General features: G+C 32.0%; 1 protein-coding gene across 1 annotated transcript in view; it reads right to left on the bottom strand.

Annotated features, from left to right (window-relative positions):
- The window catches only part of mRpL35 (mitochondrial ribosomal protein L35), a 29,357-nt gene extending 15,166 nt beyond the window's left edge, over positions 1–14,191 (bottom strand). Inside the window, exons 1-2 of the mRNA XM_075375902.1 lie at positions 13,973–14,191; positions 7,648–7,795 (exon numbers count right to left, since the gene is read on the bottom strand). Coding sequence (XP_075232017.1) covers positions 7,648–7,795; positions 13,973–14,000 — 176 coding nt within the window. The 5' untranslated portion in view covers positions 14,001–14,191. The remainder of the gene's footprint in view (positions 1–7,647; positions 7,796–13,972) is intronic.
- Positions 14,192–14,617: the final 426 nt, after the last annotated feature.

The following is a 14,617-nucleotide window of genomic DNA, read 5'->3' as shown; positions in this document are numbered from 1 at the left end:
ATTATAAAAATTAAAAGAAGTATGTGACTGATATCAGCCTTTTTTACATTACATATAAATAAGAAGGTATTCACATTAATATATTAAAAAAAGAAAAGGAAAGTTGACTATATTTAAATTACAAAAGAGCTCATTGTACAACAGAAGCTTAAATGGCCACTACACACATTAAATTTGTGAAATTACAAAATATTACATATCATATTAGAAAAATATATGGAGTACTATATTGAAGAACAATGAGTTAGTGAAAGCTACTACTAAATTCTTTTTAATTTGCAGTTTAACCTTCATTTCCACTAACTATACACATCCTGCATTTACAAACTAGAAACTGTAATAATGACAGCTGAAACATTGAATGAGGCTGAACAAGCCAAACTGCTAACAATGTGGTTTTCTATCCTATCCCACAGATATAAATAGGTTTCAAATTTCATTAATAGCCCAGTCAAAAAATATATAAACAAATTTTAAAAATAACCAATAAACTAGAGAAATAGGAATAGTGCTTGATTGAGCAGATAGCTATACACATGCTCTTATGAATAAACATTTCAATACAAAATGCAACTCATACAGTCTATACTAAACATAATTATTTTCCTATAATGATCTACAGTTTTAATAATTATTTATACTCACTATATTTATATAAAAACAAACACAACATAACAATAAACTTTCTTTAAGTAGACTATATTTAGTTATCAGAACCCAGACTTACATAATAAATTCAAAAATATTCAGCAAAAGACCTGTGTTATCAATTCTATATTATTTCTGTTATACTGCTCTATTTGATTAATCTGAACTCTCAAATAAAATATGTTACAAAATCAAATCTCTTGATAATTAATTAAATTACTCCTAATTGGGAATTTGCAGCTCTTAAAAATATAATTATGAAAGAACAAAAGTATTTAAAACTTACTATATAATGCTAAATTAATGAACAACATTTACAGAAAAAATATTCCATTAAAATAAAATTCTGAAAATATTGAATCTCATAATAAAACCTCTACATCTATCCACCATCATGATCTTTATAAAATTTTCAGTATCAAATAATGAATTTTCTAAGTCTCTAATGATGTTCCAAATTCTGATTATACAAAATTTTTTATTTAGATAACGACAAAATTACACATTATGTACTATTGTTTTCTCCAACCAGTTTTTCAGCTACTGCCAGGTCTGGGTGTGTGTATAGAGAAAAGCAATTACTGCTACCAGCTTGCCAGGCCTAAGTAACACAAAGTAAATGTAAACATACTGGTAAACAAATAGTGTTGAACAGACTCACGTCAACCTCTACTGAAGATATGTGGTTAAATGAAACCCAATCACCAGAAAGAACACTGGTATCCACAGTCTAACATTCAAATCCAAGTAAAAGGACTCAAACTTTAGAACACTTGACTTCTAAAATCAGCTGATTTTGTGATTGCGAGTATAACTACTAGACTAATCTGGCAGGTTACATTACGTATCATTTAAAATTAATTTTTTAATTTTTAATGTAATGTCACACGGTTCCACAATTCTTTAATTGTGCCACTTAGAAAGCATCTCAACTGTTTGGTTCCAAGTATCCTTAACAGAATCTATAAAAGTGTAATTTGTGATTAATTTTGTAGTGCATATATCTGGTTTCCTCTATCTTATTTATTATGATTACATACCAACAGTCTGATATTATGTCTGATCCTTCTTAATTCTCTTTAAAACCACCATACTTTATTTTCTTCTTTAGCCTCCAGGAATTACCGTCCAGGTATTACTTCAGAGGATGAATGAGGATGATACATATGAGTGTAAATGAAGTGTAGTCTTGTACAATCTTAGTTTGACCATTCCTGAGATGAGTGGTTAATTGAAACCCAACCACCAAAGTACACCGGTAACCATGATCTAGTATTCAAATCCATATAAAAGTAACTGCCTTCACTAGGACTTGGAACGCTGGAACTCTCGACTTCCAAATCAGCTGATTTGGGAAGACGCGTTCACCACTAGACCAACCTGGAGGGTTTACCATAACTGTCCTTATAACTTTATAAAATATTTTATGAGGTTATTGAATGTTTATAATTTTTATATTTTCCAAATAGACATTGCCTTCAAAATTAGGAAACACAATTAGAAAAGAAATTAGGTATAAGGAACGTAAGTGTAAAAAATATTAATTATTACACAAAAAAACCCAATCATTATAAATGAATCAGTATCTAGTGGTGAATGCACCACTAGACCTACCCGGTGGGTTAAAACCACCATACTGAATGAACACTAATATACATAATATATATACATTATTCACGTCTCACATCATTAAATTGCTGGAAACATTACAATAAAAAAATGTCAGGCCCTAGTCTGACCATTGACTCATTATAAAATAGTAGGATAATACCTTGGAAGTTACTTATAATATCAACTTCAAATACATTTAATAAAAACAAAACTATACAAGATTATAATGTAAAAGTGCTGAATAAGAATTTGTCAAATTCACATCAAAATGAAGACTCTTGATAAGATTGATTGATAGCTATTTGGAGCTGAAAGCAATGGAAAACTACAGCTGTTTTTTTTTTCCAAGAAAATGTGGCTCTGCATTTTCAAAAGCAATAATGGAGGCGCCTTCCTTGGTAAAATATTCCGGAGGTAAAATAGTCCCCCGTTCGGATCTCCGGGTGGGGACTACTAAGGAAGGGGTCACCAGAAAAGTAAAAAATAACATTCTACGAGTCGGAGCGTGGAATGTTAGAAGCTTAAAAAAGGTTGGTAGGCTAGAGAATTTAAAAAGGGAAATGGATAGGGTAAACGTGGATATAGTAGGAATTAGTGAGGTTCGGTGGGAAGAGGAAGGCGACTTTTGGTCGGGTGACTTTAGAGTAATTAACTCAGCGTCAAATAATGGGCAGGCAGGAGTAGGTTTCGTGATGAACAAGAAAATAGGGAGGAGAGTGGAGTATTTCAAGACGCATAGCGATAGAGTCATAGTAATAAGGATAAATTCAAAACCTAAACCGACAACGATTGTTAACGTCTATATACCTACAAGCGCCCATGATGATGATGAGGTAGAATGTGTATACAAAGAGATTGATGAAGCAATTAAACACGTAAAAGGAGATGAAAATTTAATAATAGTTGGAGATTGGAATGCAAGCATTGGAAAAGGCAAGGAAGGAAATATAGTGGGTGAATACGGGCTGGGCAAAAGGAATGAAAGAGGGGACCGACTTATAGAGTTTTGCACGAAGTATAATTTAGTAATTGCCAACACCCAATTTAAAAATCATAATAGAAGAATATACACTTGGAAAAAGCCAGGCGATACTGCAAGGTATCAGATAGATTATATCATGGTTAAGCAAAGATTTAGAAATCAACTCGTGGACTGCAAAACTTACCCTGGAGCAGACATTGATAGCGACCATAATTTGGTGATAATGAAATGTAGATTGGGGTTTAAAAACCTGAAGAAAAGGTGTCAGATGAATCGGTGGAATTTAGAGAAGCTTGAGGAAGAGGAGGTAAAGAAGATTTTTGAGGAGGACATCGCAAGAGGTCTGAGTAAAAAAGATAAGATAGAAAATGTAGAAGAAGAATGGGAGAATGTTAAAAAGGAAATTCTTAAATCAGCAGAAGCAAACTTAGGCGGAATAAAGAGAACTGGTAGAAAACCTTGGGTTTCAGACGATATATTGCAGCTGATGGATGAACGTAGAAAATATAAGAATGCTAGTGATGAAGAAAGTAAAAGGAACTATCGGCAATTAAGAAATGCTATAAACAGGAAGTGCAAACTGGCGAAAGAAGAGTGGATTAAAGAAAAGTGTTCAGAAGTGGAAAGAGAAATGAACATTGGTAAAATAGACGGAGCATACAGGAAAGTTAAAGAAAATTTTGGGGTACATAAATTAAAATCTAATAATGTGTTAAACAAAGATGGTACACCTATATATAATACGAAAGGTAAAGTCGATAGATGGGTGGAATATATTGAAGAGTTATACGGAGGAAATGAATTAGAAAATGGTTTTATAGAGGAAGAAGAGGAAGTTGAGGAGGATGAAATGGGAGAAACAATACTGAGATCTGAATTTAAGAGAGCATTAAAAGATTTAAATGGCAGAAAGGCTCCTGGAATAGACGGAATACCTGTAGAATTACTGCGCAGTGCAGGGGAGGAGGCGATTGATAGATTATACAAACTGGTGTGTAATATTTATGAAAAAGGGGAATTTCCGTCAGACTTCAAAAAAAGTGTTATAGTAATGATACCAAAGAAATCAGGGGCAGATAAATGTGAAGAATACAGAACAATTAGTTTAACTAGTCATGCATCAAAAATCTTAACTAGAATTCTATACAGAAGAATTGAGAGGAGAGTGGAGGAAGTGTTAGGAGAAGACCAATTTGGTTTCAGGAAAAGTATAGGGACACGGGAAGCAATTTTAGGCCTCAGATTAATAGTAGAAGGAAGATTAAAGAAAAACAAACCAACATACTTGGCGTTTATAGACCTAGAAAAGGCATTCGATAACGTAGACTGGAATAAAATGTTCAGCATTTTAAAAAAATTAGGGTTCAAATACAGAGATAGAAGAACAATTGCTAACATGTACAGGAACCAAACAGCAACAGTAGCAATTGAAGAACATAAGAAAGAAGCCATAATAAGAAAGGGAGTCCGACAAGGATGTTCTCTATCTCCGTTACTTTTTAATCTTTACATGGAACTAGCAGTTAATGATGTTAAAGAACAATTTAGATTCGGAGTAACAGTACAAGGTGAAAAGATAAAGATGCTACGATTTGCTGATGATATAGTAATTCTAGCCGAGAATAAAAAGGATTTAGAAGAAACAATGAACGGCATAGATGAAGTCCTACGCAAGAACTATCGCATGAAAATAAACAAGAACAAAACAAAAGTAATGAAATGTAGTAGAAATAACAAAGATGGACCACTGAATGTGAAAATAGGAGGAGAAAAGATTATGGAGGTAGAAGAATTTTGTTATTTGGGAAGTAGAATTACTAAAGATGGACGAAGCAGGAGCGATATAAAATGCCGAATAGCACAAGCTAAACGAGCCTTCAGTAAGAAATATAAGTTGTTTACATCAAAAATTAATTTAAATGTCAGGAAAAGATTTTTGAAAGTGTATGTTTGGAGTGTCGCTTTATATGGAAGTGAAACTTGGACAATCGGAGTATCTGAGAAGAAAAGGTTAGAAGCTTTTGAAATGTGGTGCTATAGGAGAATGTTAAAAATCAGATGGGTGGATAAAGTGACAAATGAGGAGGTATTGCGGCAAATAGATGAAGAAAGAAGCATTTGGAAAAATATAGTTAAAAGAAGAGACAGACTTATAGGCCACATACTAAGGCATCCTGGAATAGTCGCTTTAATTTTGGAAGGGCAGGTAGAAGGGAAAAATTGTGTAGGCAGGCCACGTTTGGAATATGTAAAACAAATTGTTGGGGATGTAGGATGTAGAGGGTATACTGAAATGAAACGACTAGCACTAGATAGGGAATCTTGGAGAGCTGCATCAAACCAGTCAAATGATTGAAGACAAAAAAAAAAAAAAGATAGCTATTTAAATGACTGCAATAAAATGAATTAATCAGGATCCATATGTTGATATTTAATGCTAATATTCAAGGTTTTATGAGCAAAATAAATGGTATTAAAACTGTTTTAAAAATATTGAAGGCCAGTTATTGTTGGGCTATCTTAAAACCAATAACTAAGGGTAATGAATAAATTCTATGCATTTTTCAAATTATAAAGTAGGATCAGTATTTTGTAGTGCTCCCAAATGCAAAGGTAGAACTAATTTACAAATAAGAAAGGGCATGATTTTAAATTAAGGAATGATAAAAATAAATATTTAATCAGATGAAAACATAATCATAAATATCACATCAAGAATGATAAGTGTACTATCTCAAAATATTTGTGTGTAAAAAAAAAAGAAACTACTTCAACATCTACCAGGAAATACCAAAGAAAACTGTGGAAAAACTTTGATCAAGGAAACATTATAAATAAAAAAGAAGTGGTAACAATCCAATTAATGTCTATGAATAATAATTTTATGAAATAATTGTGATAAAACTGTAAATGAATAAGTAAATAAAAATCACAAAACAATAAAATAACAATTTAAAAAATATTAATTACTAGATATATATTTAAGTAGATGTAAATATACTAGTTATTTTTAAATATATGCAAAAATTCAAGATTTATCAAAATTATACAGAAATTCATCAAGACAGCAATACTGTTTGTATAAAGCGAAGTAGTCTAATGTAATTTTAAATAAATCGAATGGAAGATATTTTTGATTATTAGATAACTGGTTAAAAATAGAAACTACAGCATAATCAGGTCCTTTCTGGTAGACTAAAGTATATGCTGTGTAACATAAAAATAGCTGTGTTGTCTGATTTGAACAAGTGAATACTTTTTTTTTTGACTGGAATAATTGGGATGGCAAGTGTACGTGTTTTTGTTAGTTTACATAAAATCCATGAACAAATAACTCAGAAATGTTTTCAGAAAGATCTGAATTCCACTACTGTTAAATTATTACCTTAACCCACAATGACTTAGACATAAATATCCTTAAGGGTGCAACAAGCATTCTACAAATCTTAGGTGTATGCTATGTCTATAACGTTTAAATTATGTTCAGTGACACTACTAAGAGAATGGTTCCCTTAGTCTTCTACTGATAACACTATTGCAAATGTCATTGATGGTTACTTGAAACATTTTGTTCAATTTTGTTTTATCAGATATTGGGGCATAGATATTACTTTTCAGCAGTAATGAGGCACTCAAAAGTCATTTTTTGTTTTAAAGAATATTTCAAAATACTGAGATTTTTATTAAAAAATTATAATAAGTTTCAAAATGAATAGAGTTTTTATTTTTTTAGGAGAAATTGTTGTATTAGTTTTAATTTTTTAATTGTTTTATTTCATTTTTAGATGCTTTCATTTAACAAAAAATTACACGAAGGAAAAGTATTAGTTATACCTGAAATCACAGAAGCATCCAAGCATAACAACTACCTGTGGTAATTCTTGACATTTAAGTAAACAAATACAATAAATTTAAATAAAAATAAATTTAAATTAAAATATGGCAACTACTGATTAATATTGGTTATAATCTAGAAGACTAATTACCTACATTATCAATCTAGAAGTTTCATAAGACGGTAATAAGGATTCAAGGAAAACCAAATCTGCTAGCAAATGCTCTTAAGTAAGTAATGATGATATTACCTTGAGCCACAGCCTTATAATTCAACATTTAATGATTATTATTAATACATAAACATTTTAAACCCAACAACCTAGTTTTTCTCTTCAAAGTATGTCATAATGTATCCCTTATTTGCCTTAAAACCTCTTCACTTTGAATTCTTTCTATGTTCATCCCGCCAAAGAAATAACAAATAAAATATTAAGTTACAATTACACAAATTTAATTATATTTTGCAGTGAAAAAATTAAAATCTACTCATAACCTCATTTATTCATCTAAATATGATATACAAGTAAGGAAAAGAATTACAAAAATACATAAGTAGTAAATTTACTTACCTAAAATAAGATATACTATTATTCACTGGATTTATAAAACTTCTGGCAAAATTAAACAAATTTGTCGAATATGTGCCCTGTTTCCCAAGCAGACACTGGGAATTCAAAATAGCATAATTCTGCTTATGAATAACATCTGAGAAAGCAGCTAAAAATATAGAGTTATTTCACAAATTATACTTAATTAAATGAGACATTCTAAAAAATGAACAGATATTATGAAATTATAGAACTAAGTTTAAACTTAACGACTATGTTTAAAAAATATTATATTTATAAATAAAGTATTAATGGCCAAAATTCTATAATGTATTTAGTTAATACATTTTGGTCCTGACAATAGGGCAAAATCTAAAAAATATCTTTTCACATAATTTAATTATATCAACTTAAAGCTTAAAGAAAATTCTTTGATCTTCATAAACTTCTTATGTACATCAGTATTAATTCTACCGATTTTAAATCTAAATCATAAGCTGGTATGCCAATGTTGCCATAGGACTTTCATGCAGTTTAACCACAATAATTAAAAATGTGTTGTTTTCTGCATCTTCTTGCTTAATTATATAAGAATAACAAACTAACTCTGGAGTTACTCAAATGAAAAGTTTTTTTTTTTCTTTTAACTCTCCATGATGATATTTCAGATATATGAGGCTAGGTACTTATTGTGTTAAAACTAAATACAAATCGCATTGCATTAGAAATCAATTATTACTACTGGATCTCATAATCATATAATTATGACTGCTAATAATTACAAGCAGTCCATATAATTTGTCATGTCACAAACCTCCCAGAGATGGAAATGAAAAATTACACAATAGAAAATAAAGTAATGTCTGACTACTGCATTGAAAATGGCATTAGCTCAGGTGTACTAAATTCCCAAGAACCAATGGTACATCTGGTACACTAAATATGTTCCATAGAGAGTTAATTAAGTAGTAATACGTAAAGCATTGTTGCTGGGTTTAATTCAAACTTTAAACATATGATAAAATATTATATAGATTATATTACATTTCTTTTTTGAAATTACACATGAGGTAATCAAGCATGAAATGACATTCAACCAACCAACCAGCATCAGCAAATTTTAAATCCACTTTATATTCTGCCAGCCTTGAAATAAGAAAAAGAAAATTGGTATCACAATTCATTGCTGAAATCCTTTACTTCATTTTGAAGGGATGTAATCCATTTGAAGAAAATTGGAAATTTACAAGTTTCCTTTGATAGGAAGCATCTGTTACTACTTTAAAGGTAGTAAGTAATGCATATTTGAAATTACTTCCAAAAATGCACTTACAACCATATCCCTCTAATTTACAAGCTCTCGAGGAGCATGCTTAAGAATTTACCATGCTAAATTCTTAAGCATGCTCCTCAAAAGTACACCAATGCAGTAAATGCATGGGGTGCTTTTGTTCAAGGCTTACAGTACACAACTTCGGGAAATGTCCTTTTAGCATGTCTTCTTGATTGCTATTGAAAGAGTTATAACACTACAGAAAATGTGTACACAATTGTAAAACAAATTTCCTTTGAGCTAGTAGTGGAATACTGCAGTTGCTTGTATTTATAACATTAAAACATTTCAATGCTGATATGAACAGACATATTGCAAGTAAAGGGATTAAAGGCTGCTATCACTTTCCATATTTCAATGAGTGAGGAATTTAATACATTTTTAATAAAAGTGGAAGCAAAGTTAAATTAGTGACTTTGATATCACTTTGTTCAGATTCCCAATTTGGACATTTTCTCTTTGAGGAAACTCTTGTCACTCTGCCAGAACTGATGCCTTTGTTAAGTCCAGTTAACAATAAGGACAGTTAGAATCTAATCAAACCAACACTTCATTTTGGAAATATGTAAATGGAATAATTTTCATTACAAATCGAAAATAAATGGTTAAAAAATTATGATAAAATATCAATTGCGACACTGTTGCTCGTAAAATAGAAAATTTGCGCAACTATTAGATGAAAGATGAATGTTTTGTAGCATGTGTGAAAAATGCCATGCCTGACCGGGATTTGAACCCAGGACCACCGGGTGAAAGGCCGAGATGCTATCACTTGCGCCACAGAGGCCGGCATAACTGTTCATCCTAGTTGTAATCTAGTGCATTCCTGGTTAGAATTGGGTTGCTGGTATAAAAAACTACTCTGCCTACTTCCACTAAATAATTAATTTTTCCTTCTGGGGGTCTGCTTGATATTTATGCTGGTACAAATAGCGGGATTACAGTTTACAAACTGAAATTCTTGTTGTCCAAGTACTCTTGGACCATGGCTGACTCAATTTGTGAAAAATGTCAACCAACACTACGCAGAAGAGAAAAGCTAACTCTAAAAGCCAATGTAGAATCAGTGCAAGTAACTACCAAACTGATAAGAGACTCTCGAATATATATGACAACAACCTTATGCAACAGCTTTGCTACTACTGTGATATATAATTCCAGATGAAGAATAATTTATTGATTTTAAATTAAGTTAGAATTTGATTAAATTTGGTAATTAAATTTGATTGAATTAGAATGAAATTTTTTAATTAAATTGATTTCAAATTGAATTTATATAATTTATATGATTTTTAAAAGCGCTAACTCTTAAAAAAGAAACAAGTATAGTTTACATATTATTATATCACCCAATAACTATTTCCAAGTATGCATATATGTCAACACACTCAAAATGACTTTCCCTTCTCTACCAACAGCAATCCATGAAGTCTTCATGAAGACTACCTTGGGCATAATCCTTTAGCAGTGGCTAATTTCACTTTTCTTATTCTATTTTGATATAACAAAGAAATCTTCAAGTTTCATCAAAATCATGATATCAGTATAACCCAAAGTTACTATTATCATACAACTTCTAAGGGGAGTATCTCAAGCATAATAATTTTGCAGTGCACTTTCACTTTTATTATAAAGTTTTATAAAAATCACCTCTGGATGTTGCCACTAAAAACCAAAATTACCAAGAATAATCCATTGTTTTCTAATATTGTCAATACAAATAGATAAATTAAAAGGCCTCCAAACCCCATAGGGGGGAAGACACCCACCTTGTGACATTACCGGTTGCCCCCTGTTCCAAGCCCTGAGGGGATTTACCGAAGGTCGTCTTTAGATCCTCTAACTGATTACATCTCACAGTCATCGCCAGGCTTCAGTCAGGATGCCACTGATGTAAATACCTCAGCAGACATTTGCATCAGTAAAATACAAATCAAATTTCACCTTCACGTAGGCCTCAAACAGACATCTTCATATCCAACCTAACATGATTCCCTCAAACTAACTGACCAAAAACCACGGAAGCGCGAACCCTGTGCCTAGTCCATCTTTGACAACACCATTTATGACTGTGGATGCCTCAGAAAATGAACGAGTTTAAAGTTAAATCAGTGCTACACTCATACCAATCAAAATTATGTCTTACGCAACTTAGAGATTCAGACCTACACCAAATTAAGTCGACCAATTTAGGTCACCTAACAAGGGGAACGCAACCTTATTCCGGTCTGCATAGGAGCCGGGGACAAACCCTGCATCCCCACCCAGTCCCATCATGGTGTCTTGCATAGCATTACCAAGTCACGATCACGACTGCCACCAATAGCGGGAGGCCACGCCCCCGGTCACATGGGTTAACATACCCCAGCAGCACGGCCACCCCCACCAACAGAAGCCCCAAAGCGAATTACAAACAATACCAAAAATTTTAAAGCCTTAAACAATATATTTAAAAACATTTTAATTTTTTTTAACTATCTTAATCAATTAAATTAGCTTAATTAAAAGAAACAATAACTGCCAGCTATAACATCAGCTGACACCAATTTGAGAACAGCAGTACCAGTAACTGAAAATGGTCACAAAGATCACTGAAAACACTTTTTTTAAATAAAAGTTTACTTGGTATGTCATTGCAAATGACAATATTTTTAAAACCTTCAAAATAAATAAATAATCCACCATATTTACTTAAATTAAAACCTCAATTATGTAATTAAAAAATAATACCTCCAAACTTAAGCAATAAACACATAATTTATTAAATTCTTATTAACAGTTTGTTTTTTTTTAACTTTGAAAAAAATCTAAATGTAATCTAACCATAAACTGATTCAATTAACTGTTATAGGATCAAACAATCCTGTCCGAGGACCACATAATTTATCACTGCTATAAACCTTCTGCAGTTGGTTAACCTGAAAAATGGCACAATAAATAAAACAAAGTTTTTTATCACCAGTTACCTAGTTCAAAAACACCATTACCCCTGTCACATTAAATTTTAAGAACCGATTGTAACATGGGAATTTTTTACTCTCTAGATGTATGGGAATAACACAGACAGAAATCGCTACAAGACTAAGTCAGAAGGTAAGATCTAACTTTTTGTAAGGGAATAACACTGACTGAAATTAACAGAAAAGTCTTACAGTCAGAAGGTAAAATTTGAGGTTTGTGTTGTCGATCACATCCATCATTCCCTTCCAGCACTATGGTCCAAGTACAGATAAGTGCTGTGGATTAGGGTATACGTAATGTCACAAAAATCAACAGCAGATATGGTACCTCTCTCTCTCTTTTGTTTCAGGTCTGTCAGAGGTACTGCAGATACGACAATATGGATTACACCAACAAGCAAACCTTCTTGGCCTCATGGTCTCCCCAACCCCTTCCTCTAGTGTCTAGAAGAGAATTTTGCTGGTATTTTCTGCAGAAATTCAAAAAGTGATCACTGCCACCCTCACACATATAAACTTAATATTAATTGAAAGTCCTCCCCCAATCCTTTATTTTACTAACAGAAAAAATAATGAAGACCACTAGAAGACAACAATGAACAACAGAGAAGAAATCCAGCAGAGAGAACAACAGCCCCACTCTTCCCAGTGATACCCTTTTCAGAGCTCACAGGTTTTTCTAAGATTACGGTTGTAAATACTTACAATCAACACAGAAATTCAGGCAAAAATAAAAAAGAAGCAAGAAGCATATTCCATTACAGTGAACTCACTAATTTAAAAATGTGAAGAGAAAGAATTCAGCCTACAATTATTAGCCTCAGATAACACATTCGACTCCTTCTGTGAAGGGAGTGCATTGCACCCTCCAAAAACCAGGGCCTCATCAGATGCATTTCTACTAAACGGAAAGGAAATTCAGTGGTCAGATTCAGTGGGAATCACATCTGCAGAAAGGCACAAATATCTTGCTTATCTCCCAAGGAATAACCCAAGCAAGAACATTTCACAAATCGATCTACAAAGGAACAGAATGCAATCTTCAACTCCATCTATCTTAAAATAATTAACATTAAAAAATGTTAATTCAGATATAAAATGACAATTAATGGTTTAATCAGAATTTTAAAATGTAATATGAACTTTGTTCTTTTTTAAAATTACATCTGTAGCAATACTATTAAACTAACCCTCAGCATTAGCAAATTTAAAGACCACTTAACAGAATGAATTAAAATGTTAAATAATAACAGTAAATTAAATACAGAAATGTATACAAAGGACACAAAAAAAAGTCATGCAACACAACAGAACTAGTCATCACAGATGGTTACAAATTAGCGCATGTTTAGACTAGTCCCAACCTGTACTGTAGCCATTCTAGTTACTGTCTCAGTGCCATCTGCTTTTTAGCTGTGTTCATGAAAAGTGGCAATAATGTCATGGTGGAAAACTGAATGCCAGGCAATGTTATGTTACAATCTTGCAAATGGGTTAAGTGTGAATCAGTGTTTAGAGGAAATGACTGCTGTGCTTGGAAAAGACCGTCCTAATTGTACAACAATATTTAGACAGTAATGAAAGTTTGAAAGAAATTTTGGCCTTGACATGCCACATCCAGATTGATCATCTTCATCTATGACTGAAGGAAACATTGTTCTGGTGCGAAAAATGCTTTAGACAGCCAGGTGTGTGGCCTACCACCAGAAAGGTATCTGTGGGCATTACTGCAACAGTTTGTGCTATTCTGCAAGATCACCTTCAAGTTAGAAAGCTAACTACTCTTTTACGTGCTGTATAACTAGACTGACGATTATATGGGAAGTTGTGTTTCATGGTGTAGTGAAATGCTGAAAAAGTTTGAAAATGGGGAATCTCTCTTAAGTGAACAGTACTGACAGTTGATGAAACTTAGTGGTACAGCCAAGTTTCGTCAACAATACTATTAAAAAAATAATAAAGTTTTAAAAAGGTTAAGAGTCGAAAGATGCGAAATGTAAGTGATCAAAGTTCATTTCATTGTATAAATAAATAGTTTTAGCTAGTAACTAACCTCTCCAAATTTGGCGGATGGCGAGCATAACTGCTGCAGTAAAACTATGCCAGAATAAAAAAAAATAACTCTATCGTAATCTCTCCAACACTAATAAAATAATATGAAAAAGACTGCAATGAATCATGAGATCTAAAATTTCAAAATTAATTGCAACATTACAGAGAACAAAATCTGAAAAAACGCGACAAAAATGTGCTCAAATCATTTTCTACGTACTTTAATTGAACAGGATTGAAACTTGCTATTTCCTAGTAGAAATTACGAAATTAGTAGTAGAAATTGTAATCATAACCTAAATTTCCTCGCAGAGTATTATTAATTAAGGTTCTAAAATTACAAATAAATAATTGTAAGTAAAAATCAAATAAAAAATTAATGAACTGTTCCTTGATTTTCTGGTCGCTCATGAGAACTGTTAAATTACACTTGCGAGCTAAATCACTAATTCTTAGAACCAAATCGTTTTTAAAATTTTCTTTTTGTCATTTCTTTACCTATTAATTAATTAAAGAAAATATTCTGTTTTTGAAAATTATTTCAGAATTTAAAAGTAGTTAATTGAAATTTCGATCTGTAAATGGCTATCCAATTTTAAAATTATGCTCTATTGGTCTATAAAATCAAAACTGTATTGGAGTTTAG

The sequence above is a fragment of the Lycorma delicatula genome, chromosome 1 (assembly GCF_047948215.1).
Source record: "Lycorma delicatula isolate Av1 chromosome 1, ASM4794821v1, whole genome shotgun sequence".
NCBI lineage: Eukaryota > Metazoa > Arthropoda > Insecta > Hemiptera > Fulgoridae > Lycorma > Lycorma delicatula.
Note: the sequence above shows the minus strand (reverse complement) of the source record. Positions and strands in the feature narration are given on the sequence as shown.